Here is a 26,532-nt window from a genome sequence, read left to right on the forward strand (position 1 = left end):
CTGCCAATATTGTCCCCCATGGTCTTATTTGTTCTCCATTTAACTGATATTACCATGAGAAATATATATGGACAGCCCTGATGCAGTACCTAAACTTTATGCTTACAAGGGTTTTTAATAACTACAAAAGTCCAATTATTATTTGTTGTACTCTTCCTGCATGTAAATGTCAGACCTAGAATTGTTATAATGAGCAAGGTTTGTGCAGCCTGGATGAAAACGGTTGCACCAAAAAACAATTCCCCACTATGGAGAGGAGGAAAATGGTGTGTTTCCACCAACTTGTGAAAAGAACAGGCACAATGCACAATGGAAGCAAAGAGACAGAGGGTGACAGGAGGAGGGGAGAAACCAGGGAAACGCTCCCTTATCTCTGCAAACAGCAGCATGGACACACACACCAAGACTGGCAGGCTAAATCCCCCTGGCATATGTTGGCACGATGGTACCCCGTATGCTCACGTCTGGCACACACACACACACACACACACACACACACACACACACACACACACACGCCTGTCAGAGTAGCCATCGAGAGGGAGGGGAGAGGGAGAAATGGGGGAGGGAGTGGGAGAGATCAACATGAAGTGCACGTGCTCCACATTATAAATGCAATCACATCTGGGTGAAAGGGTGATGAGCGGGGGATGGGAGATGATGGGAGACTGAAGTGGACTGCAGAGAGGGACGGACAGATGGCAGGAAAAGAGTGACGGAGAGGAAGACGGAGGGAGCAGCGAAAGAGTTGTTAGAATGAGGTGGAGAAAACCATACAGTTAACCTTCACATGGAGAACCTTGCACTGCAAAGCCTCGTGCCTAATGCTAATAAGCAGGAGCCTGTCAAGATCTGAGGAGAAAAACTGCAAATGGGTCAAAACTGGTAAAAAGCTAATTTTCCCCAGATAAAGGAAGTGTGTTGCATCTGTCAGAATAGAAGGAACCGTGCCAAAGAGGCCATTGGAACAGAAATACACTTTAGTAATAATTCATCATATTCATATAAATATCCCTCTATGAACACGCTTTCATGATGCATCCAATACATAAAGCCTCTCTATCGACTGTAAACACACAAAGATGTATTCAAGGGGAAAACTGGCTGCAATCAGGGCTTAAAATTCATTTGGAGAAGCAGAACCAGCATTTAACTTGTTCTTATTAGAACAGCAGTGTGAACACACAAACATGTTTTTGAGATCAGAAAACATTCTGAAAGGAACTGAGTAGATAGCTTGAGAAACAAAAGGCTCACCAACAAAGAAAACTAATGGAAGTTGAGAGAAGAGGAAGAATAGTGTTGGAATCACTGCTCTATAGCATGGAATCGTTTCTGGGACACAGCGACATGAACACTGTTTACTGACCTGGAGTCCGCTCCTTCCAGAATGCGTTCGGCCTGTTCGCCGATGACTTCCTGCCGCAGATAATACAGCATCCTCACCCTCAGCAGCACCCTGCAAAATAAAGTCATGGTGGTTTAACGAAAACAACTTAATAAAACTAAAAATGAACTGTGAAACCATCAGAATCCATTAAAGATGCAATGACGTTATTATGCTTTCAGATACGGACCCTTAAAGTTCCTCTACCGTAAATCTGATAATTATCCTATCTAAGAAATGAGCTGGTGAAAATAGTAGCGCAGGACTGACTGCAGGAGCACTGAACAGATTTAAGATGGAAATGTCCTGAGGTTTCTTGCTGTAGAAATACTGGCTGCACAAACTTTAACTCATTACTGCATTTCAGCAATGGCTTTCTAAGGGATGGCCATGTTCTGTTGATAGAAATGACAGATGTAGCCCGTCACAGGGTGTCCCTCAGTGAAATGAATCACTCCATGGCTCACCAGTGACAGTCATATCTGAACTGGTGACACAGGAAATGCGGTTATCTGGGAGATCTGCTTCACTGTAAACATTTGTCACCAGGATTTAATGCCAATAGCTGTGTTTGGGGGAGAAAACAGAGGGAGAGAATTGGGGGGGGTGAAGAATCTAAAGGACAGAGCGGTTCTAGAGGGAACAGAAAGTTTGGAGGCAGCGCAGACGGGGGAAGGGTATGAAGACCGTCAATTGCAACTCATTCTGAAGTGTGTGTGTGTGCATCAATGGCATAGCAAGTTGCCGTGTGTGTATGTGTGTTTGTTGGCAGGCTGTGTGAGCTCATCCATCAATGTGCCAGGCCTGATTAGCCACACAACGCTGTGCTCCAGCCTAGCAGATGGCACCACATAATCACCCCCAAGTGTGTGTGTGTGTGTGTGTGTGTGTGTGTGTGTGTGTGTGTGTGTGTGTGTGTGTGTGTGTACACACGTCTTTCACCCACTTCCAACAGGTCTGCCTGCCTAGCACCTGGCCTGGCACACGGCCAGTTGTACACAAACAAACTTCCCCCTCAAGAAGGAAAAAAATCTTAGAATGAGAGCCTATCTCCCTGACAACAGAAGAGAGAGAGCTGACCACAGAACAAACCAGTGTGTGTGTGTGTGTGTGTGCGTGTGCGTGTGCGTGTGCGTGTGCGTGTGCGTGTGTGTGTAGCAGTCGGAAGTACGCCTTTAAGTACAAATACTATGGTCTTAAAATACTACTCTAGTAAAAATTTATTTCAAAATGTTACTTTAGTAAAAGTAAAAAAGTTTTTGCATAAAAAAAGTACTCAAAATCAGTTTCAGAATAGTATTTATAACAGACAATAATCTATATGAACTAACTAGTACAAGAGTGCTGTATAAAAGTAGTGGAGTGGAAAGTACGATATTTGACAGTAGCTTTAAATAGAAATACTCAAGTACAGTATGAATGTGTCAAATAAGTACGCATGTGCAAATGTCCTTCCCATCCCCTGGTGTTAGGAGGAAGACGGTAGGCTGCTAGGTATGTTAAAGTTATATTTACGGTGGTAGAGCGAAGAATTAATTCATCACATTGTATCCCTGTCCTGTAGCATTAGCTTGGAAGCCATCAATGTTTTTAATCTTTAATCCTTCCATAAACTGTTAATGGCTCCTACAGACAGAGGGAATCTGTCAGACACTGGTATGCAGTTTCAGGTGTGATTGAGGCCCTACTTGTTACAGTGGTGTTTCAGGTGTCTCTTGTAGCTGTCCTCCTGCAGAATGTGGTCAGGATTGCAGCTGGCCAGCCAATCGGCTCGTGGCATCTGTGGCGTCTGGGCCGCAGCCTTCCCCTTCTTGCCCTTCCTGCCCCGAGGGACTGGAGTAGAGAGACCTGGAGGGAGAGGGACATGGGTCAGGTGTGGCTGCAGACGACAGCCTGTAATCCGTCAAACATTTCTGGAACCTGCTCCACAGCACAGCCCACAGAGAAGCGCGTTTCAGTCCTCTAGACGAGGAAACACTCGGATAAGAGCTCAGTAATGAACCTTAGAAGTGAACTAAATGTCTTCTTATACATTACAAAGCGTGTTTTCCTAAATAAAAAACAAACAAAAAAACACATTTATTAGAATCTATATATTTTTCTACCAGAAAAGGTTTCTTCCAAGGACAAATAATACTTTATAATCTTCAGTTCTGTCTGCAAGAAAGCCATTACTAGAATGTGGTTAAGACCTACTGTGGGGGAGGGGATTGACATTGTCATGATATTTGTAGATGGAGAGGATTTACCTTGGCTTTGAGACAGCAGCAGGGAAGCTTTTTTTGAAAAGATGGGAAGTGTGACCATCATTTGTCTAAAGTAGATTTTTGTGTCTTATTCTTATTCTCATCTGCCTCTGTCATCCGCAAAATCTATAATACATTGATCCGGCTTTCATACTTGATTACAAAAGGCTAAAAAAGAGAATATTGATATGATTGTATAGACCGTATAAAAAGAGTAAGACTTGAAGTAAGACAAGTATCAAAGTACGGTTGTATTATAACAAAAGTCTAACAGAGTCCAAAGTGGCAAGAATAGCAAGTGAGAGATAAGAGGGGGATGAGACTGATGGAGTACAGGACTCATCACCAGCAGGAAAGCTGTTTTCTTTAAGTGACCAACCCAGGTGCCTTTACACTCTGCTGTTACTCTAATTACCCCCAAACTCTACTTCCTGCTGGTCTCCCATCCATCAGCCCTGCCAGGGGGACTCTGATATGCAATTAAAAAATGATAGGCAAAATATAAATTTGAATGACATGAATAATCTAATAATAATTAAGATTCTAATATACAGAGGAGTCACTCTCCCATGTATTATGTTGGTCAGGCCTACATGGTGTGGATCTGATGTGCTCATGCAGTAGATAGTGTGTGTGTTACCGGAGTGGTTGGTCAGCAGCTTTGTGGTCCCATCCTCACTGGGTGTAATCAGGTCCCAGATGAAGCTCTTGATGTTTTCATCTCCACGATAATGCAGCAGGCAGTAGGCCAGCAGAGCTCTGCAGATCTTCTCCACGTCAGACTCCTTCAGGGGCCGCTTGAAGCGACCGTGAGCCAGGATGTCACTCCACCTACCCCACCTGCAGAGAGATACAGAGAGAAACACCTGTCAGTCTGTGGAAAGCAAGACTTAAATAAATGATAATACTTAATTTATTGAAGAAGAAATGTAATGTAAACTGAAACGTAATTATTTCAAAAAAGGGAAGCTGCGACAATTAGTGCATCTTCAGTTTTCAACCTATTTTGATAATGAGTCATTTCTAATGAAAGCAATTTAATTGTACATTTCTAGATTTTGGATTATACTGAATTGAATATCTTTGGGATTTGGACTGACAAAACAAGACATGTTAAGACATCCCCTTGGTCTTTAAGAAATAGGTAGGGACATTATACCATTTCCTGACATTTTATTGACCAAACAATTTTGAAAATAATCTGTAGTTGCAGCCTGACAAAATGTCAGTTTTTGATCTAACAGTGACTGTCAGCCCAACCAGTGCCACCCAGCCATCCCTGTGTGTGTGTGTGTGTGTGTGTGTGTGTGTGTGTGTGTGTGTGTGTGTGTGTGTGTGTGTGTGTGTGTGTGTGTGTGTGTGGAGGGTAAGCAATCCTAAAGGCTGATGTGCTGGACAGCATCCCAAGACAGTCTACTTTTTTTTCAAGGCTGCTTCCAAATATCCAGTGAACCATGTGACGAAGTCTTACTGAGGGATGATTTTAGACAAGGAAAATGGTGGCTGAGGGTGAGTTAGAGAGTGAGATAGAGAGAGGATGGGAAAAGACAACAGCGCAAGAGGACGGGCTCAGTCAGACAGTGTGTTTTTGTGTCCTACAGCCTCGGGCCACAAGACTAGACTGTAACAATAACAACGCTGACATCTCACTAGCACTACTGCGCACACACACACACACACATACACACACACAGTAAGTGTCAGTTTGCCTGCGTGTTACGGTGCACTAGTAGAACACACTCCTACGTACAGGTTAATAAACATTCCTCTTTATGTCTTTAGTGCAATTATATTAATCATCCACAGGCATTTCCTACAGAGAACTTTACAGCGTTTTAACCCGTGCTGGGGTTAAAACTGATTGTTTAATTGCTTTCAGCAATCATAAATATTGTGTTTCTTCATTTGATTGCTTCAAGCCCTCATGATATCCTCCACAGTAAGCAATGGAACATAAAGTACTGACAACTTTCAGTGAATTTTGACTGGTATAGTCAACTTTGTAACACCTATGTTCCCGTTAAAAAAGACCACTATGGGAAATGAATGGGTAACCCCAGATTATGTTCATCCATCAGATACACAGCCATTTTGGAATACATTTTAAGTGTTTCTTCTTTAAACTAGAAGTGTGGTATAGTGACTGACCCGTAGACCAGCAGGTTCTTCTCCACTCGGAAACACTCAGATCGGGGGTACCCCTGGGCTTTGTCTTGGGGCCGTCGCGGTTTGGATGAGGGTCGACTTGGTTCGTCGTCTTCGCTTTCCAGCTCCGAGAACTCGAGCATCTCGTCATCTTTGGCGCTGCTGAAGTGCCGGGTCTGCTTCCTCACCCTCGGTGTATCGATCACCAGTGTGTTCTGGAGACAAATTCAGTCAACACATTTAGACTGTGTTCGTTCAAAGCCAAGAAGCACTTTCCTTTTTTTCATTAATCAGGTTTCAATTACAGATGACCTGAAATCCGTCAACAACAATATGCAAAGCACCTTCTGCTTTCTTCCTGTGAAGTGGCCCATTTGTACATAGTGTACATTGTGACTATTATGACAAGTGTGAACCCCATGGCATCTTTTGTACAGAATCTGTATAATTGGATGTTTGGCCCTGCATTTCATTCCTGATGCTGAGAACATTTCTGCCTGGCTCAAACAAACTGCCATTAATTATGTTGTCTAATGAATTACAGTTTTGTTCAATTAATTAGATTTCTTCCCCCACTCGCAATCCCATTAATATGCGCAAACAGGGCGGTAGTTAGCTCCACAATCATCACAGAGCACTGCAGTCATTTCCATTTCAACATCACACAATGAGAAATCCCAGGGGAGCGGCCCGTGCTGGCTGGCAGAGCTGGATTAAGTGTTCTGCTGGAGAGCCCTCCACAAGAGGAGAACACAGAACCAGGAGGACAAGCACACATATTCAAAAAGTGAACAAATATAGAGCGGGAAAATAAAGATGCCTGTTAACAGAGCACTCAATGGGTGTGTAAGAATGCGAGCGAGCTTGTGTAACTGTGTGTGTGTAGTCTAAGTGATATCTCTGTACCCTCCAGGCATCTGCGCTCTGTTAAGTGGAGCTAAGCAGCTTACTCTCTCTCACTCAAACACACACACACACGAGAGTAGGGAAACATGGGTAATTAAGGAAAAGAGGAGATTCCCAACTGTCAATATTAATCTCTCTCCTCCTGCTAGCTTTTGGTGATAGTGCCGACTACTAACGACTGCATGTCCCCTTTTCTATGAGGGGACACCCCAACTTTAAATCAAGTATTAAGAAGCATTTGTTTACAGGTTTTATGTACAGGTGTGTGTGTGTGTGTGTGAGTGAGCGTGTGTGTGTGTAGTACCCTTCCATTCATGGCGTCCATGTCCAGCTCAGCCTTCTTGGCCCATTTCTGCCAGAAGTCTGGGTCCTCCAGAGAAATGTCTGTTCGGTTACCGGCTGCAACAAAACTGGCCTGCAGACGAGAGAGGTCGGTAATTAACTTCTCATTAGTGATGTTTACTAACTAAGTAGATTTACTCAAGTACTGCACTTTTTCATTTTTCGACTTTGTTCTTCTACCCCACTACAATTCAGAGGTACACAGTACCAGATTTGAGTACTTCTTCCACCTCTGCTTGACATGCAGCGGCACTATTATAATATAGCAGTACGGCGGCAGACTTCACTACAGTAGCTGGAACATGTTCAGGTTGTACCTTAGCAAAGGTAGAGCCCTTGCCCTCCGACTCAATGGTGATAGTGTGTGTTCGTCTCTGGAGGATCTGGTCGATGTCTTCCTCACAGAACTTTGAGCCCTCATCTTCCTCGTCCATCAGTGCTCCGTACGCTCCCTTCCTCAACAGATCCTCAATTCCTTCTTGGACAATGGCTGGACCTGAGCAACAAATGATTCCATGACAGAGTTTAGTGTTGTCAGAACACACAAACTAAAGAAATATTTGTACGAAATCAATTTAGATAATTTGGTGTCAGTGAGGTCTCTTACAAAGGATCAGGCATGAACCCAAAGAGTGGGTGACTGTAGCTGTCTGATTCATATTTTGTGGAATGACAACGCAAAGGGTGATGTTATGTCGATGCTTTCATCATATGGAAGTTGGCTTGGTTAAATCACAACTGTGTTGGAGAAACGGCAGATGCGCGAGAGACAGTTCTCCAGCTTCTGGAATAGCTTTGTGACTCATGGTGCACTGAACAGATTCACTGTCAAGAAAAATCCATCTGAAACTATCTATGGGATGTGGGACGTGTGTGTGATGCCTCACCCCGCTGTTGGCGTTCTCCCGTCCACTCATGCTCTGCAAAACGGCCTTGTCGAGACCCAGCTTCAGACTGGCCTTGTCGAACATCTCCCTCTCGTAGCTGTTCCTGGTGATCAGCCGGTAGATCTTCACCGCCTTGGATTGGCCAATACGATGACATCTGGCCTGGGCCTGGGACAGGACGCAGTCAGAAAAAGGACTTGTGTTTAATCCACATATATCCACATGGGTGACTAATAAGGTCCAGTGAAGCAGAGCCAGTCACGTGCAGAGGATGTTATTGGTGCTGGGCCAAATGAATGAAATGGCAAGCTGGTGATTTTTGGTATTGTGAAATAAATATACATCAGAGAACTACTTTTGTGATGTATTTTAAACAAACCCAGGGGGTTGGTTCAAGCACTGCTACATGACAGTTAATTCATGATACATGCGAAGAATTCAAGTCAATTTTCCTCACGTTAACCAGTGCAACTCTGACCACCTTCGCCATAAAGACATCAGGTACAATGCTTCAGTAATGACAATAAGAAGAGGCTGATATTGTACTGTGTGCATAAAAAATGTGTTTAATATAATTCACATATCATATAATACCAAGGAGTACATGTAAAAAAAGCAACACAAGCTTTAGATAATGTGTATGAGGCACGGGTTATCTTTCTCTTTTGTTTTATGTAAAAAACAAGGCACTTGTCTTATATACGTGCCTGAGCAGAGCTAAATATGTGAGTCATTAGAGACAGTGAGAGGCTGGTTCAGACCTGCAGGTCGTTCTGAGGGTTCCAGTCAGAGTCGAAGATGATGCAGGTGTCAGCTGCCGTCAGGTTGATGCCCAGGCCCCCGGCCCTCGTGCACAGAAGGAAGACGAAGCGGTCCGAGTCAGGTCTGGAGAAGCGGTCAATGGCGGCCTGACGCAGGTTACCACGCACTCTGCCGTCTATACGCTCATAAGGATATCTGCACGACAGAGACAGAGAAGTCCACACTTAGATAGATTACCCAAACAAAACATTAATTATACATTTCAGCAGCTGAAAACAGTAATTATTTTTCTCTTCATATTAATGAAAAGATAAATCCATTATTCAAATAGTTGAAAAATGTATTCCATGTTGATCAACAAACCGATAGACTTATTGTTGCAGCTCTTACAATACTTTGAGTCTGTACCTGAGAAGCTACAGCTGATCTTCACAAAGATATTTATTTAAATTGCTCCTGCTGCTAGGTCTTTACATTTTCCCAGGGAGCATCTTGTGCACTCCGCAGCTGTCCTTCCTCTGATTCTTCTGCCAAGCCTGTTTTTGTTGAAGGTCTGAATGGGGTCATCCCTACACTACGACTCTGTGTCCTCACCGTTTCTGGATGAGGTAGTCCTCCAGAATGTCCAGGCAGCGTACCATCTGACTGAACACCAGCACTCTGTGGCCCCCCGCCTTCAGTTTGGGCAGCAGCTTGTCGATGAGCACCAGCTTGCCAGCAGCCTGCACCATGGCTTGGAGGGCCATGTCAGGCATGTCTGCCCAGCCACTGTGGGATTCCCTGAACTCCTCGGCGATCTTCTCCTCCGCTCCTGCCCCAGGGAGGACAATCGAAACTCATCAGAGAAACACTTAGAAAATTTAGACCAGGGGTATCAAACATACGGCCCATGGACCAAAACTGGCCCACCAGGGGGTCCAATATAGCACATGGGATGACATAGAAATGACAGAAGACGTTAACTGCAAAAACATAGTTAATGGATTTGTTTGTGTGTACCATTAATGAGGTATGGGTGGTTGCAGCATTTCCTCAGCTCCATCATGGTGTTGAGGAGGTTGGGGACTCCTGCTCCCCCACCTCCACTCCCTCCTCCTCCACCTGCTCCTCCTTTGGACAGGAAAGTGAAGTTCTTCTCCAGAATGGCCCGATAGTATTTTTTCTGCATGTTGGTCAGCTCCACCTGAAAAAAGTTGACGCAAGTCTTGTTTTTCCTTCTCTGAAACATGTCCACTAAATGACGACGTATGGAAGCCACCACCAGAACAGGACGGCTCAGACATCAGTCCTACCTCTATGATGGTCTCCTCCTTGGGGGCCAGGTTCTTCTCCACATCCTCCTTCAGTCTTCTCAGCATCATGGGCTTCAGAATGGCCTGCAATTTCTGGACCTAAAAGGCACAGAAGCAGCGTCAACACTTCAGTCAGTGAAGGAAGCACAGGAAGTGTGAAGGCCCTCCCCTCTCTGAAGAGTTCTCCATTTACCTGCTCTTCAGTCTTTAGGTCTCCAAATTCATTCATGAAGGTAAGTTCAGAGGGGAAGCGCTCAGGCTCCAGGAAGTTGAGTAAGCTAAAGAGCTCCTCCACCGTGTTCTGGAGAGGAGTCCCTGTCAGCAGGACTTTGTGCTCCTGCAGGAGAGAGAGAGGACGTTAGAGTTTCTATCATGGAAAGCTTAGGCTTTGTCCAACTCCATGTGTTCCAGAGCTTTAAAAAGCTACAAACATCTGTCTAAGAAAATATTCCTGTACTCAGTTTGCCAAAAATCTACACACAGCTTAAAAACATTCTATCTTACTTTTTTTTATCTACTATTGCAACTTATTTTCTTGTTTGTGTAAACATACCTGGTAATAAACTTGATTCTGATTAAAAAGTTATGTGGGCCTTACTGAGCTCAAGTTATCTCAGGGAGACTGCGTGCAAATACAAATCACAAGGATTTGGTATTTATCAGCTAACCCATCTTAGTCGCTAGGTTGCTTGTTTTAATAAATAATAATAAAGCTTTATTTGTATAGTACTTTTCATAAGCTAGGACAAACATTAAAACCTTTTAGCACACATGCAGCAGAACATAACGGGAGGCGGGGTAAAATGGTGGGATAATACAAATAAAATACAGTCAAATAAATTGTTATCCTCAAAATGAGTTAATACAATAGAATATTAATACCTATTAACTAAATAAATAAAACAATTAAAACACTATATGAATAATACAAATGAACACACAATTCATTAAAAAAAATGTCACTAATGAAAAGGTAATCTAGGAAAAAAAGTCTTCAGCTGTCGTTTAAAAATGTCCTTCCAAGACCAACTTCCAAGAAACTTAAAAGGCACATTTCTGGTAGATTAACGGTGATGCTTTGTATGTAGAAACTCAGTTCTGCAGATATGATATCAACTGAGCCATTAGTCGACTGTATTGTTGATGGGATTTTGTGAGTGTAGGACAGCCCTGGTAATAAGTGATGATTGATAGCAACCACTAGCCTATGGCTGAGTGTATTTTTTCTTGCCCTTCCCCCCACTCACCATGTCCATCATTTTAAGTCCTTCCAGTAGTTTGCAGTTTCGGTTTTTGAGGCGGTGGGCTTCGTCTATCACCACACAGCTCCAAGTGACGTTACGCAGCTCCGGACAGTCGGTCAGAATCATCTCGAAGGTCGTTATCAAGGCGTGGAACCGGTACGCTCCCTTTATTATTTTACCCTGGAGGCGGGCACAGAGAGAGGGAAAAGAATGAAGGTCAATAAGACTAACTTTGTCGTCGAGTCAGTAGCTTCATCATTATTTGTCGTTGTTGATCAGGAGATAATATTCTTAGTAACATTTAAAATCAAACTCCATATTAGTGAGAAAAGGCCAAAAAAATACATTTAAAAACGTGTTTTCTATACTAAAGTGTGGTCAAATACACAACAGAACACCCCTTTTAATATGATTACCATCTTAGGGACGGCAGAAATAAACAGTGTACCCCTGGAGTGTTTTGTGTAGCTGTGTAGTAGGCAGGCAGTGCAAGACCACGTGGTCCGTTGCGACCTTGAGGATTACCTCAGCCAGGATTAGGAACAAGCAGCTAGCAAGGACACGGCTACTCCAGCTTATTTCCTTCGGCGGTGGCGTGGGTTTCACTGAGTGGCTGAGAGTGTCCGCAGCATTGTACAATCAGAGCTTACAGCTCAAGGAGTGTAAAGAGCTTACACAGCAGAGGAGCACTGTCCATCCCCAGCTGATCGGACCCCCCCTTCCCCCGGCGGGATAGCTGTTCAGATGTGCTGACTGTCACACTGTACTGCTGCATCATCCTCCTCGTACAGAGCTGCCAACAGGACGCATCCCCTCATCCTTCATTTACCACACTTTATTTAGGAGGAGCTGCACACTTTTACTTTACATTTCAAGAATATTACACTTGTTTTAGATGGAAATATGTATAATGAAAGCCTGGAAAAGGCATTCATACGTTTGGAAATTCTTGACAGACCTTTAAGAAATTGATCAAGCTAAATCAGACTAAAAAGCCCATGCAGCTCTGAAGCACTGAGCTAGAACAGCCTGTTACCTATAGCCGTGCATTCTGTTGCTTATCAAACCGAACATTTTATGATTTATTCAGTTTCTTTTCAATAACTCATCAGCTGAAAGGTTATTTTGACTGGATGGGGTTAAACTTAAGATGGGGAAATAAAAAAACTAATTATACAAGTTTTAATCTCATGTATCTGTTCTGAATTCTTCTTGATCCATGAATGTTTTTATACCAACATCCCACCCATCCCAAAAAAGATTTACAGGTATAACGGCCTTCACATGATGACAAAGTGTGGTTACCTGTGCGTCTCTGTAGTACATCTCGTAGGCCTGGATGGTCTTGCGGCTGGCCTGGCTGCCGTGGTACACCACAGCGTTCAGCTCAGTCCAGGTGCGGAACTCTCTCTCCCAGTTGGGGATGGTGGAGAGCGGGGCGATGACCAAGAATGGGCCCTCGATGCCCTTCTTGAAAATCTCATAGAGGAATGTAATGGACTGGATGGTTTTTCCTAGACCCATCTCGTCAGCCAAGATACAGTTGCGTCTGTGGAGGAGGGACGATGTGCTCGGAATGAATAACAAAGATCTATATTTTACATTCCTAAGGAACGAGTCAACATTACAAGGCCTACATCTACGAGACCAGTCCCACTGTGACCCTGATGTAAACCTCCGGGACTTTCACATGACTCAGCAGTGTGCTTCCATGACCTAAACTATCTTTCCCTTTGGATCATTATTGCTGCTGGGGTGAGGCGGTCGCTTTTCCACACCAGTGATCTAATGCAAAAAATCTGCAAGACAAGCTGGAAAATTATCTGTAATACTCAGAGACTTGATTTGAGTCCTTCATATCCAACTAAATCTCACTCAGCTGAAAACAGTAAGACTTGGTCAGTGGTGTAAAGTAGCTAAGTAGATTAAAGTAATGAAGTTAAATGTTGAGGTACTTGTACTTCCCTGGAGAATGTAAATGTGTTGCTACTTTGTACTATACTCCAAAAGGTGTCCAAGTTTAATAGTGTACTTTTACTCCACTACATGTATTTAATCCCTTTAGTTACAGATCTGGATTAATGATGGTAAATATAATCAGCCCATAAATCAGACTTTAGTTCACCTGCAGTAAATCCAGCAGCTACCCTGCAGTATACAAAGCCATTCAAACTAGCTGCACCTTTACCAGCTCTGAGAACACTTTAATGATCAATCATTATAAAACATATCAGAGATATTATTCTGAAATGGACCAATCAAACAATGACTACTTTTACTGTCGCTACTTTAAGTACATTTAGAGGAGAGTACTTTCTACTTTCACTGGAGGAACATTTAGAATGCAGGACTTTTACTTATAATAGAGTACTTTTACACTGTGGTATTGATACTTATCTTGATACTTCTTCCACCTTCTGTTTGTGCGGTTTAATGAGGATGTTGGTGGAACTATCAGGGTGCATGGACAGCAGCAATGGGAAAGCGTAATCCCCAGCATGCTGGAGGGCCACTTAATGTCCCCTTAAGAGCTTCGATGAGGTGCCGTCACATGCACATGCTAGCAGTGGCAGTGAAGAGGTCATTAGCGAAGAATAAAGTTAATGGTGACTTACGAGTTGTACCAGTTGAAGGTGAGCCAGTTGAGACCTTCCAGTTGGTACTCCCTGAGTGAGTTGCTGTTCCTGTAATCCCTGGAGCCATCCAGCTTCTTCCAGTCGGCTGCAGGGGGCCGATCCTAGACGCACAAAAAAAAAAATTACTGCTTGGCATCAAGGCTCATCTATATTCCCCTCCTCGACTACTTTCCTCGAATCCTCGATGGCGCATTGACATCGGTCAATATTTGAGAAATGAGAAATGGCTTTGGTGCAAGGATGGGACTCATTTGAATACTGGATTTCAAGGATTATTTGTGATTGTTAAACACGGGGGTGCAATAAAATGCAGATGACGTGTAATTCAGCTACATAAGAACAAATATTAATTAGGGTGAAATGTGGAAGTTCTGAGTTATAATAGTTGATTGATTTAAGGGAATTGTTGATCAACTACTTTTTAAACAGTCTTTTAATCAGTATTTATTTTCATATTGTTTTTATAGGATTCCATTTGTATTATTAGAAACATTCCCTTTTGGTTTGGCCTTTTAATCTTTATTGTCATTATTTATTTCGTTTTTATTATTATAATTATTTTATTGTTTCATCTATTTATTTTATAGCTTTTAATATTTTATTCTATTCATTTTGTCTCGTCTTCCTTTATTTTACAGAGGGATCGTAATTAACTGTATTTAATCTTGATCATACTATTTGACCTCCATGCTGCATGTGTGCTCAAAAGTTTTATCGTCCGGCCTGAATTGAATTTCTTCTTCTGTTTTGTGATGTGTGCCATGTCGTCAGAGCACTTTGATCTGCACCTGGTGTATGAAAGTGCTTTACCAATAAATCTTTATGATTATTACACTGACGATTGAGTCACTGTTTTTCCAGAAATAAGACTGATGCATTAGCTAGCTTTCTCTTACAACACACAGTGCTCGGCAGCACACAGTCAGCAGGGAGAGGAAAGCTCAGAAGGAGAGGAACGTCCTCCCACATGTTGCTCCATATGAAAAAATAGATTAACATGCAGTTTAGTTTTCGAGGAATCTCTCCCTGCACTCAAGCTTTTTTTGACCGGCAAAGTCAGCGGCAGGGGAAAAATAAATGTCTGTCTTTTTAATAGTTAGGGAGATGTTTCCTGGGATAGTTTGCCAAAAATACAAAAATAAGAGTCCAAACGAGGCCTCTGTGGAGTCGCTCTAACAGAGCCCTTAAGGAGAAACAGTAGGCAGCAGTAAAAGAGATGGACGCAGGCAGAGAAAGGAGTGATGAGGCAGAGACCACAGCCAGTCAGCTGCTTCTGTTCAGCATTAAACACACTGTTAGTGGTTTGGCCCGGCCACAAGAGCAGGGCGTGTGTGTGAGCGAGTGTGTGTGCACGTGAGACCACAAGAACGTGGCCCTGTGGAGAGCAGTTAAGGGAGCTGTAAATCTGGAGGAGAAAAGAGTAGGCAGCATGCCAACACACACAAACACACACAAGCCTACTGGGTGGAACCAAATAGCACCCAACGAGAATACACACACACACACACACACACACACACAGCTTACCACTCTCTTAGTGTTGGGTATGCGTGCTGCGATGAGTTCGTAGTCCTCTATCTTGGACTGATCGATGTCGGCTTTCAGCTCCCAGGTAGAGTCTTCGTAAGGCAGGCTGCACCATTTCACCAGATATAAGGTCACCGTCTACACACACAAACAGAGAAACAGGAGTCAGGTCTGGTGAGTGCGTGTGGAGAGAGGCAGAGGCTCAAACCCATGAAAGATGACAGGAAGAGATCAAAGCACCTCTCCGTTTTCATCTGGGCTCTCTGAAACGTCCAGGACACGGTCCACCTCCACGTAGTCGGGGTTAAAAGGCTCGTCGTCCATCTGGAGGGAAAACACACGGAAGTGTTACCGTTGGCTGGGAAGAGGTGTAACGATAGGTCTGCTGACAGTGTGTACTGTGGGAGGCTGTTCTTTTATTTGGGGCTCTTTCTTTTCCCCTTCAAAAGATGTTGATTAGATGTTGCTCTTTCAAATATCTCCATGTCTTCTGAATTAAGGCTGTTATGAATCAACTTTAGTATGATGAAACAGGGCTAGAAACTAATATGTGGAAAAATATCTTATTCTGACACCTAAAAATCATTTAATTGATGTTTAATCGTAACATTTTTTTAATGTACAACAATGATAGTTTTGAATGACTTCATTAGGTGGGGGGCTGACCGCAGAGGAGTCTTACCTCTGTTATGAAGCTGTTGAGCTGCAGCTGCTTGGCCCTGAACCTCTTGACCTTTTGGTGAATCCTCTTGTCCTTCTCCAGCTCCTCCAGGTCTGCCCAGCGACAGTGGAGGTATGAACTGACACACACACACACACACACATCAGAGCCACAGAGGACAGGACTGCGGTTTGGGATAGCAGAACTCTAAATAGGTGATTTGCTGAGGATGGTGGGATTTTTACAAGAGTATCTGTACCAAACATATGAATTTAGAATACTATTTGTCTCTGTAGCAACACAGTACTTTATTCCAAATGGTTTATAAAAATTCAGCTTTTTACAGAAATAGTGCATTCCAAAATTTGAATAAAACACAAGTATATATTGTGAGATATAAAGAAAAAGCATAAGGTTAAAGCTGGTCTGAGACTACCCTGCGTTTGTCCGGAGAACTACATTTAATGGTATTTTATTTTATTATTATTGTCTTTTGTTGCATCTTATCTCATTTTCTTTATATTTTATAATCTTTGTTGTCCGTTTATTATTTACTTGACATTTTATTTATCTTTTAGCACTCACTGTTTGTTCATCTGTAAAGCCCACTGAGACAAATATGTTCTGTGATATTCGGCTATATAAATAAACTTTGATATCATTTGTGCAGCCATACTGGATAAACAGCTGAAACCATTTTAATGACAAAGGATGAAGAAAAACACCACATGTGTTTGGCAATATGATAAAATAAGAGTTTACGCGCAGCACCTCTGTGTTGCTGGAGTGTAGCACAAGTGAGTCAGTCTTTCAGGTTGAATACACAAAGCTTCTCACACTTATAGACGCCTCGGACACCCCGGTGTGTGTGCGTGTTGAAAATAAGTGTAAAAAGGAAAGGGGGAAGCCCTGCTGTGAGAGAAAAAAGAAGTAGATATGGAAGGGGAAAAACACAGCATGGTACTCACAAGCCCTTGAACTTGACGTAGAATTCCTCCACCTCCACTTCCTCCCCCGACTCCAGCTGAAAAACACAAAGGTTAATAATCACTGTTAGACAACATGTGGTTGATTGGCACAGTACTTTTACTGCACTACATTTATGTAATCCCTTTAGTTACTTTAGCGATCTGGATGAATGATGGTAAATATAATCAGCCCTTAAATCAGACTTTAGTTCACCTGCAGTAAATCCAGCAGCTACCCTGCAGTATACAAAGCCATTCAAACTAGCTGCACCTTTACCAGCTCTGAGAACACTTTAATGATCAATCATTATAAAACATATCAGAGATATTATTCTGAAATGGACCAATCAAACAATGACTACTTTTACTGTCGCTACTTTAAGTACATTTAGAGGAGAGTACTTTCTACTTTCACTGGAGGAACATTTAGAATGCAGGACTTTTACTGTGACAGAGTATTCCCACACTCTGGTACTTCTACTTAAGTAAACGTAGAGTACCAGAGTACTTTTTCCACCTCTGATTATAACCTTAAGAGTTGTATTGTTTCAAAATATAGCACAGTAATATTTAACATCAGTTTTTCCCATGCATACAGCACGTGTGTAAAAGGGAATCACCATAACAGGAGCTCCTTTAAGTGCAGCCATCCACTTCCATTCACTACTGTATGACACACACACCATCCAACTACTACTGTAATGCCATGAATCATCAATCACAAACACGCACCCTGCCTGAGGAAACGCTAGCTTGGCGTCTGGCGTAGCTAGCATTGTGGTTTTGGATGTGGGCCAAGCCCGAGGTCAACTCTGAATGGAGCTGTGTGTGTGTGTGTGTGTTGAGAGAGGGGGGGTAACCCATTGGCAGCTGGCTAGCAAAGGGAAGTTGGCTGGTGACTGTGTGTGTGCTGGGTCGGGGATGTGCTTTCTTTAGACAAACCATGCAAAGACACACACACACACACACACACACACACACACACACACACACACACACACACACACACACACACACACACACACACACACACACACACACACACACACACACACACACACACACACACACACACACACACACACACACACACACACACACACACACACACACACACACACACACACACACACACACACACACACACACACACACACACACACACACACACACACACACACACACACACACACACACACACACACACACACACACACACACACACACACACACACACACACACACACACACACACACACACACACACACACACACACACGTAATCTGCTCAGGCCAGCTGTGGAGCGGCTAATCAGATGATGCAAACCATGAGTAGAGCCTGTGTGTGTGTGTATTGTGTTTCAGTATATTGTGTTGGTGTGTGTGACTGTATCTCACCTGTTTCTTGGTGATGCGTTTGCCCATGATCTTTTCCACAACGGGCCCTTCAACCTCGGCCACATCCTGGAGACAAAGAGCATGTGAGGTGTTGGCGCTCCAGACTGCTGTCCCTGAAGTCTCTGACAGAAGGGTTAGTGCTAGATAATACCCGGGGTCCTGGAGGAATACCAAACACTACTCTTATTGAAAACCTCCTCTTAACAATTTCTTAGTAATAGATCTTCCCAATTGGCTAAAAAGGTCTTGAAAATTACATTTTGCATAAACTAAAGATTGAACTTTTCCTTAAAGGGGCCATGTTCTACTCATTTTCAGTTCCATATTAGTATGTAGTTTCTCTACTGGGACATGTCTCCATGCTCTAATGTTCAGAAAGCTCTTTATTGTTCTCATACAGCCTGTGCTGCAGCACCTCTTTTCACCCCATCTGAAACCAGAGCCCAGTCTGCTCTGATTGGTTAGCTGGCCGCTCTGTTGTGAATGGCCAACCGCTTAGACATGTCCCGCCCCTTAACCTATCACGTACAATGTGTTGGAGCACTAGCCAATAGAAGTGAGAGTGTTACGTAGTCATGACACTATGTTCAGGAAGTAAACAAAGGAGTCCAGTAGAAGTGATTTTGGCCTTTGCAGACCATTGACATACACAATACCTATAGCACAGTCCAGGAAAAGGAGAACCCAAAAAACACAATAGGGCCCTTTTAATCCTCACTTTAAAAATATTATTTAAGCTCAAGTAAAGCACATTAAATAATTTGATGCTTTTGCACCAGAACATTTTTGATAGTCTGTTTCCAGCAAATAAGTATTGATTTAAATCTGAGTGTAAAAGTGTTTACAAAACTATTAACTCATTAATTTCAACAAAGGATCAAAATAACCCAAGAGGCGGGTGTTGGATACGTCGATATGAGTGTTGTGGCAAAATGTAACTGTTTCATCATGTGATTGAAAGCCCAGCTGTACCTGTTGCTGTGACGACGATGGAGACTTGGGTGTTGGCGAGTCGTCTCCGCTGTCATCGTCTGAGATCTTGAACTCCGGATCCTCCGTGTACCTCTTCCTCTTCACCTGGCGGCTGGAGCGGCGCTTCTGTTGGACAGAGGGAGAGAGTTCTGTGAAGCTTCCGGAAAGCCCAATCTCAGCATTTGGACAGCTTTCCACAGTGTAGATGTAAATGTGTAGTGACGGAGAGAGGAAAACACATGGCTGTTCTATTCCAACAAACACACTTCACTTTTATTATTCATTATTCCGTTCCATATTGACATCACCCTATTTGCTGGGCTGGAAAAGTTGCCAAATAACGTGTGTGTGTGTGTGTGTGTGTGTGAAAAGGCGAGTGTAGTGAAAAGGAGAAAGAGGACACACTTCTTCAGGAGTTTTCCCATTTAAATAAGAGCCACGACTCTTTATGCAGCCAGCAGCCAGATGCTACTCTGTTTACATGGCACACATAATTACATTAGCACATCAAAAATTGATCTGTTTAAGGAGGGCTAAAGTGGAGTTCTGTTTTTTCTCCAAAAAGCACCTTACCCAACAGGAAGGAGAGATTTTGTACTGTATTAGCAATAAAGCAGCAACTGAAAAGTTGTTGGTGAATTTGGCAGTGGAGCCTCTTCTTGTTCTGTTTACATCTCTTACAGAGGACAGCTTCTCTCTACAGGCTGTGACACTGAGGGATGTGTTCAGGTGTTTTGCTGGGCTTTCTGAAACTAAATGCTGTCTTTACCTCTCAGGAAGGTTCCTAACAGAGGGAGAGACCCAGAAGTACCTAAGGTCCAAAATACATTTCTGATCTCCTGCTAAATTATGAACCTCCCAGACCTCTGAGGTCTTCTGGGACGGGTCTGCTTTCTGTCCACAGAGTCAGAACCTAACATGGAGAAGCAGGGTTCAGTTATTATGCTCCAAATATCTGGAACAAACTCCCAGAATCCTGCAGATCAGCTGCAACTGTTCCTACTTTAAATCCAGGCTGAAGACTCTTTTTGTTGCTGCTTTTAGTTAAATCAACTACTCATGTCTCACACTGCACTGTAACCTTTATATAGATGTGTTTTGAGTAGTCCATGTATGAAAACTGTTTGTTTTCCATATAGTAACATCCTCCACCTCATCATAAAGAGGTCTCCCAGTGTCCGTGCAGTTTTTAGACAAACCGTCTAAAACAAAGCTGGGAAAACAGTCAATCAGATGCACACACATTGTTGCAATCACATACACACATTATAAAACAATAACTGTGGTCCCTGCTCACAAAGTGAAGGTCTGAGCTGTGTGTGTGTGTGTGTGTGTGTGTGTGTGTGTGTGTGTGTGTGTGTGTGTGTGTGTTACCTGTACGCCGTCATCATCATCGTCTTCAGGAGCTGAGGGGGGCGGAGACTTCACCTCCACCTCGTCGCTAACTGAAGGCTCTCTCTTCCTCTTGGATTCCTTCTTAGCAGTGCTAGTCCCGCCCTCAGACTCAGCTTTCTTACCGCTTCAGGGAGAAAGAGGAAAAAATAAAACAAGTATTCAATAAAGGGGGAAAAAAAGACTAAAAACAAAGTAGAACATTCCTCTAAGTGTTAGGCATTCCTGTGTGTGTGTGTGTGTGTGTGTGTGTGTGTGTGTGTGTGTGTGTGTGTGTGTGTGTGTGTGTGTGGTGTGTGTGTGTGTCCCAGGGCAGTCGCCATGTTTGATTTACCCATTTAGAAAATCATTAGTATGCCTCGGGCTCTGGCACACAGGGGGTTAATATGATGAAAGACTACAAGGAGGCGGAGGGAGCGAGATACAGAGATACAGGCAAAGAGGAGGGGGGGCAGAGAGAGAGAGACACACAGGGAGGGAGAGACAGGCAGAAAGAGAGGGACAGAGGAGAGAGAGAGACCCCAGAAAGAAGAGGGGGGAGGGGTTGAAAGGCCCCCAGGCTTCCTCTAATCTCTGGCATGGAAAGTAAGAGGAGATGGCTCCATCTGCACGCACGAGGACACAGGGCTCCGCTCTTCTGTCTCACTCTGCTGACATGTCCATCAGTAGAGAAGCTAAACCCTGCTTTTCAAATATCTACAGATTTTCACTCGGGCTGTAACTCCAGTTGGGCCAGGATAGAATGGGTGCTACTTTTCCAATGTGAATCCTTTAAATGCACCATTCAATGATTCAGATTTAGCTTTGAACGTTTCAGCTAACTAAACCTGTAGCTCCAATCTAAAGTGAGAAGAGCGGCAGAATTAAATGCTGCTCCATTAGAGCACCCATTGCAATCAATTTTTTTTTAGACCTCCCGATCCAGATTTGCTTTTTAAGAACTACAATTGTCATGTAAAAACTAAACTGTAATTGTTCAGAAATGATGAACATGATGAGACCAGAGAGACACACTGTTGGTATCTTTGGTTTCTCTACACTACATGTACGGGAATTAATGACTATATAATATATTTGTATTCATTTCTTTCTCAGTCCCTAATGGTCTGAATAAGTTGCTACATTTTTCGTGGCTTACCTGGTTACCTAGACTTAACTAGGGCTGGTCAGGCTTTCACTTTATGCACCCTACACTGCCCTCTGCTAGAAAAAACAAAAGAAAAAGTGAGAGGGGAGATAAAACTTTCGTAACATTTGTTAGCTTGGGAAATCTGGGTGTTAGAAACGAGGAAGTGGATCCACATTGTACAACCCCCATCCCCCAACACAGCCAACTAAATGTTTAGATCTTAACTCCAAAACAGTCTTATACTGCTGCTATAAACTGACTTACAGAGTGTACAACAGTTGTTTGTAGTTCTGTAGTGATCTCTCTCTCTCTCTCTCTCTACCTCTCTCTCTCTACCCCTCTCTTTCTCTCCTGTCTCTCGCCCCCTCTGTCCCTGGGGCCCTTCTCCTTTCATCCTCACGCCAAAAGCAATCACCATCTCCGTGGTAACGGCTGGTCATGTGACCTGCACCTGTTCCTCTGGCTGGTCGCCACACGCTGGAGCCATCTGGACACACACACACACACACACACCCCCCTCCACTTGGCTGCCTTCTCCCCTCTCTTCCTCGGTGTCTTCATGGCCTCACTCCTCTCTTCACTCCCTTCATCACCTCCAACTCTTTCTGATCCTTCCTCTCTGCTGCCCTCCTCTTTTAATAAATCTCCTTGTGCCACAAAACATTCCAACAACTTTAGGCACTGCTCCTGTGACGCTAACCTGAATCACTCCATGCTATTCCTTCTGACAAAAGCAGGTTTTTTTTAAACACAAGTGTGTGTGACCATAGACTTTAGTTGAGAGTAGTTATTACTTTCCCAGAATAAAGCTCATCAGCAGAAGTGATCAGAGCTGATGTTGGTCTTGAAGGAGGAAACTAGCCAAGATTGGAAGAGATGGAATTAAAAGTTAGAAACTGTAAGTCAAAAAGGGGATTTGTCAGTGTTGTATCCATTCAACTTTCTTTTAACCCCGAGTGGCAAAAACATCTGCAAGTTTAAGGAAAATATAGTTTTCATTTCTTAATTTCTATTTCTTTTGTCTGCAAATAGTTAAGAGCCTACTTACTCAATATCAGATAACTTACTAATCTTCTTTGCATTCATCTGCAGAATTCCAAAGACATGTGTTTTTTTAAATAGAGAGGGGACATCTTAAATGTATTATGGTCCATCACATTATGAGCAAAAGGCTGGCTTTTATTCTGTAACAACTGTATAAGAATATATCACCTGCAGATGCTGTGCTGTCCAGGTGTGTGAGGGGGGATAAAGGAAAGACAGGAAGCAGAGCGGTGAAATAAAACATGACGCGGGAGAAGAAGAGAAAATGAAGAAGATGACAAAAAAAGAACAGGAGCTGGACATGCACGCACGCACATACGTAGATGAAGGGACACCTGCTGCTGTGATGAGTCATACCCCTGAACCCCGATGTAAACACCAACCTATGGCAACACAGGTTTTTAAGTAGGGCTGTATTTGCACACGTTTGCATGCATGTCTGACTTGTTTGTGTGTACTGCAAACAAATCACACACACACACAGCGAGAGAGGGAAGGGTGTGGCGGCTGGGTTATTTATAGATGTACTTCCTCTGAGAGAGGTAGACAGGGAGGGAGTGTGAGCGGGGAAGAGAAGGAAAAGAGGAATGGAGGGAGAGAGCAAGGTCAAAGGAGAGGAGTGAGCTGACCGGACCAGTAAACCACATGATTCTCTCTCTGGATCACACACACCCACAAACCTAAAACCCTCTGAGTCACAGTTTAGTCACATCTCAGTGAGGACCTCCAAATGTCCGTCAACCGGCTTAAAAGCAAACATAGAAAAGTAATCTTTGTAATTGTGATATTGACTCAATCATCGAATTCAATTCACAAACTACTACAAATGACTTCTCCAAGCTCAGATTGATCAAAGAAAGGCAACCTTACCTCATGTTTACATAGCCAAAAGCTTCATGGAGAGATGGTTGTAAAATCACTTTAGATATTAATACCAACTGCATTAGATAAGTAAACAGCGATCAGAGCATGAAAAACAAGAAAGGATGTTTTGCTCAAATTTCATGAGGTCCGATATCATCATATGAATGCATCCTCCTCTGCCTGACCCTCTCTCCTTTACCCGGTTACAGGAGTATGTGTTTAACAACTGTGAAGAATCACTGACATGCAAGTAGATGGTACATGAACCTTTTCTGAAAATGAGACAAACTAAAGGAAGTGAGACACCACACACATACACACACGCGCATAGCTTATTTCTCCACCCACATGTGGAAATCTCACACAAATCCCCAAAAATGCAATGGAACATAACGTGCTAGTGGCCCCCAAAGAGGACTTTCCCTATACAAAGTCACATGTTGTTAAAGCTCATTTTATGGCCCTAACCCTTTAAAATCAAGTCAGAAAAGTAAATGATGACATTTAAACAACTGTTTATCTAACTGCATTAAGAAATGAAATTATATAATGTGATTAAAACAGTCTCCAAATAGACTCACTGTCCCGTCTCCCGAGTATGAGACTTGACAAATTAAGATCCTGATCTTCATGACCCAATTTAATAATATGGAAACTTGATGAGCAAAGACAACATGGGACAGCAGAAAAAGAAACTCCGCATCCCCAACAAATGGCATCATTTAGGAGAACAGAGGGAAGATTGGCAGAGAGGAAGAGATGAAAGGATACCCTCCTCTTCAGCAGTAAGAGGTGTTACTGGAGGGGGGAGAGGAAGAATAAAAGAAGAGATAGCTGCTCCACCATTTTAGAGGAGCAGTGAATGGCCGGCAGCCATTATTATGCTAAATTAACCTGGAGCCCTGGCTGCCACTCAAGATGGAGGAAAGCCTGACAGCAGATAAGAGCCAGTTTACCAACACACACTGCCAGAGAGAGGCAGAGTGTGTCCTCCCCCACATTTCCTCCCCACAGTGGAGTGGTCAGTGGCATGGCCTTCATATCATTAGACGCCATTTTCTGCCACAAAGATTACTGGTGACCCCTCCCCCAACACACACAGCTTCACCCACACTCACTCCAGGACCCCCCTATTCCCAGCGTCTGACTCTTTTCCAGTAGGCAATGCATGCACACACACACCTCCCCCAGCGCTGACCCCTGCCTGCTGCTTTGGCCCTCCCTCTTCCTCTGGATAAAAGGGGCCGAGAGGAAGGGAGACTGAGGGCTGGGACAGAGGCAGAGATGGGGGCTGCCTGACACATTCCTCAGTGTGATCAAGTTACACACACGCACGCACGCACGCACGCACGCACACGAACCTCTGAGCTGTGAACTAGCCACAGTGCATGTGTATTTTCAGTAGGAGTTAAGGTTTCGGAAAATTTCGAGTAAGTTTGGGAAGCACTCAATTTAAACCTCTTCTACTACTTATTAGGTGGAACACCTACATCTTCCCGTTTGTAGTTCATGCTGCTAAATACAGGACGTACAAGGCTCTGGGCTGCATATCCTACCACCAAGAAGCTGAGGAAGATTGACTCCTCTCAGCTGCTTGGGTACACGTGTTCAGCTGGCTTTAGTTTAGACGCTCCAGCCCGGCACACAATGACTGATGTAGTGCTGCTCCTACCTGGTTCTCTTGGGGGTCTTGGACTTGGAGCTCTTGGTTTTCTTCTCCTTGGGGTCCTTAGGCTCCTTGGGTTCTTTGGGGGTCTTGGGTGTTTTGGGCGTCTTCGGGGTCTTGGGCTCTTTGTCCTCTTTTCCCTCTGCCTTCTCCTTTGGTTTTTTCTTGCGCTTCTTCTTCTCCTCTACCAGTGGTGAACTTCCCTCTACATTTCCTGTGCCAGTAACCTGTTCACCCGCATCACTTCCTGCTCCGGGGGTTTCGGTCGGTACGTCCTCCTCTCCTCCAATCACTGCCTTCTTCCCTCCCTCTTCCTCCTGTCCATCCACTACTTTAGCTTTCTTCTTCCTTTTCTTTTTTGGCTTTGTCTCCTGGTCGCTGGGCTGCTCTGTGCTTATAGGCTGGCCGGGGGGGCCGCCACCGACTGTCGCCATGTCAGGAACTAGTGAGGGGTCGGTGGGGGAATGCTGAGAGATGGGGGAGAAAGAGAACTGTTAGCTACAGGTTTTCAGAAACAAAATGAGAACACCTTTCAGATGGGACATTGAAATAGGAAATAATGGACAAATATGAATTAAGGGGAATTCCTAAAACATTCAAATAGAAATGACACAATTTACAAAAATGCACATCCAGGTGGACAAATCAAAGTAACGGTAAAAGGGTTTTCTTTTACAAGTGTAGAATGTGTACAGTAGTGTGGTAGCAGCCAGGTAACAATAGTAAAAGTGGGAGTATATATTGCTTTATTATTTACAGATTTATTACAGTAGTTGAATTGTAACTAAGAGCATCGTTATAGAAAAAATAACAAAGAAAATAAAACTTCCCTTAAACAGCATATAAATAAACCTGTGGCATGGTTTTCAGCTAGGAAACCGTTATCAACATTTGTGAGCGCAAATCACATTAACCTGAGGCTGTCCAGATGAGGCCTAGCAGAAGTGAAGGAAGGATGCATGATTTGGTTTTCTAATTTATCAATAATAAGACTTCTGACCGAATTAAATACTCAACTATCAGAATGTCTAATTTGAGAATCCTCTGTTTATTATAAGTTCATA

At 43.4% G+C, this 26,532-nt stretch overlaps 1 protein-coding gene across 1 annotated transcript in view; it reads right to left on the reverse strand.

Moving 5' to 3' along the window:
- chd7 (chromodomain helicase DNA binding protein 7) overlaps positions 1 to 26,532 on the reverse strand; it is a 58,466-nt gene that overhangs the window by 11,779 nt on the left and 20,155 nt on the right. The window contains 24 exon segments of the mRNA XM_063885756.1: positions 1,370 to 1,459; positions 3,076 to 3,235; positions 4,274 to 4,473; positions 5,782 to 5,993; positions 6,989 to 7,099; positions 7,344 to 7,498; positions 7,501 to 7,522; positions 7,914 to 8,081; positions 8,675 to 8,870; positions 9,270 to 9,486; positions 9,675 to 9,858; positions 9,968 to 10,066; positions 10,161 to 10,304; positions 11,215 to 11,391; positions 12,517 to 12,760; positions 13,827 to 13,948; positions 15,375 to 15,512; positions 15,615 to 15,698; positions 16,057 to 16,174; positions 17,004 to 17,059; positions 18,402 to 18,467; positions 19,374 to 19,499; positions 20,748 to 20,892; positions 25,475 to 25,935. Of these exon segments, the coding sequence (XP_063741826.1) occupies positions 1,370 to 1,459; positions 3,076 to 3,235; positions 4,274 to 4,473; positions 5,782 to 5,993; positions 6,989 to 7,099; positions 7,344 to 7,498; positions 7,501 to 7,522; positions 7,914 to 8,081; positions 8,675 to 8,870; positions 9,270 to 9,486; positions 9,675 to 9,858; positions 9,968 to 10,066; positions 10,161 to 10,304; positions 11,215 to 11,391; positions 12,517 to 12,760; positions 13,827 to 13,948; positions 15,375 to 15,512; positions 15,615 to 15,698; positions 16,057 to 16,174; positions 17,004 to 17,059; positions 18,402 to 18,467; positions 19,374 to 19,499; positions 20,748 to 20,892; positions 25,475 to 25,935 (3,695 nt within the window).

Source organism: Eleginops maclovinus, chromosome 6 (genome assembly GCF_036324505.1).
Source record: "Eleginops maclovinus isolate JMC-PN-2008 ecotype Puerto Natales chromosome 6, JC_Emac_rtc_rv5, whole genome shotgun sequence".
Lineage (NCBI taxonomy): Eukaryota > Metazoa > Chordata > Actinopteri > Perciformes > Eleginopidae > Eleginops > Eleginops maclovinus.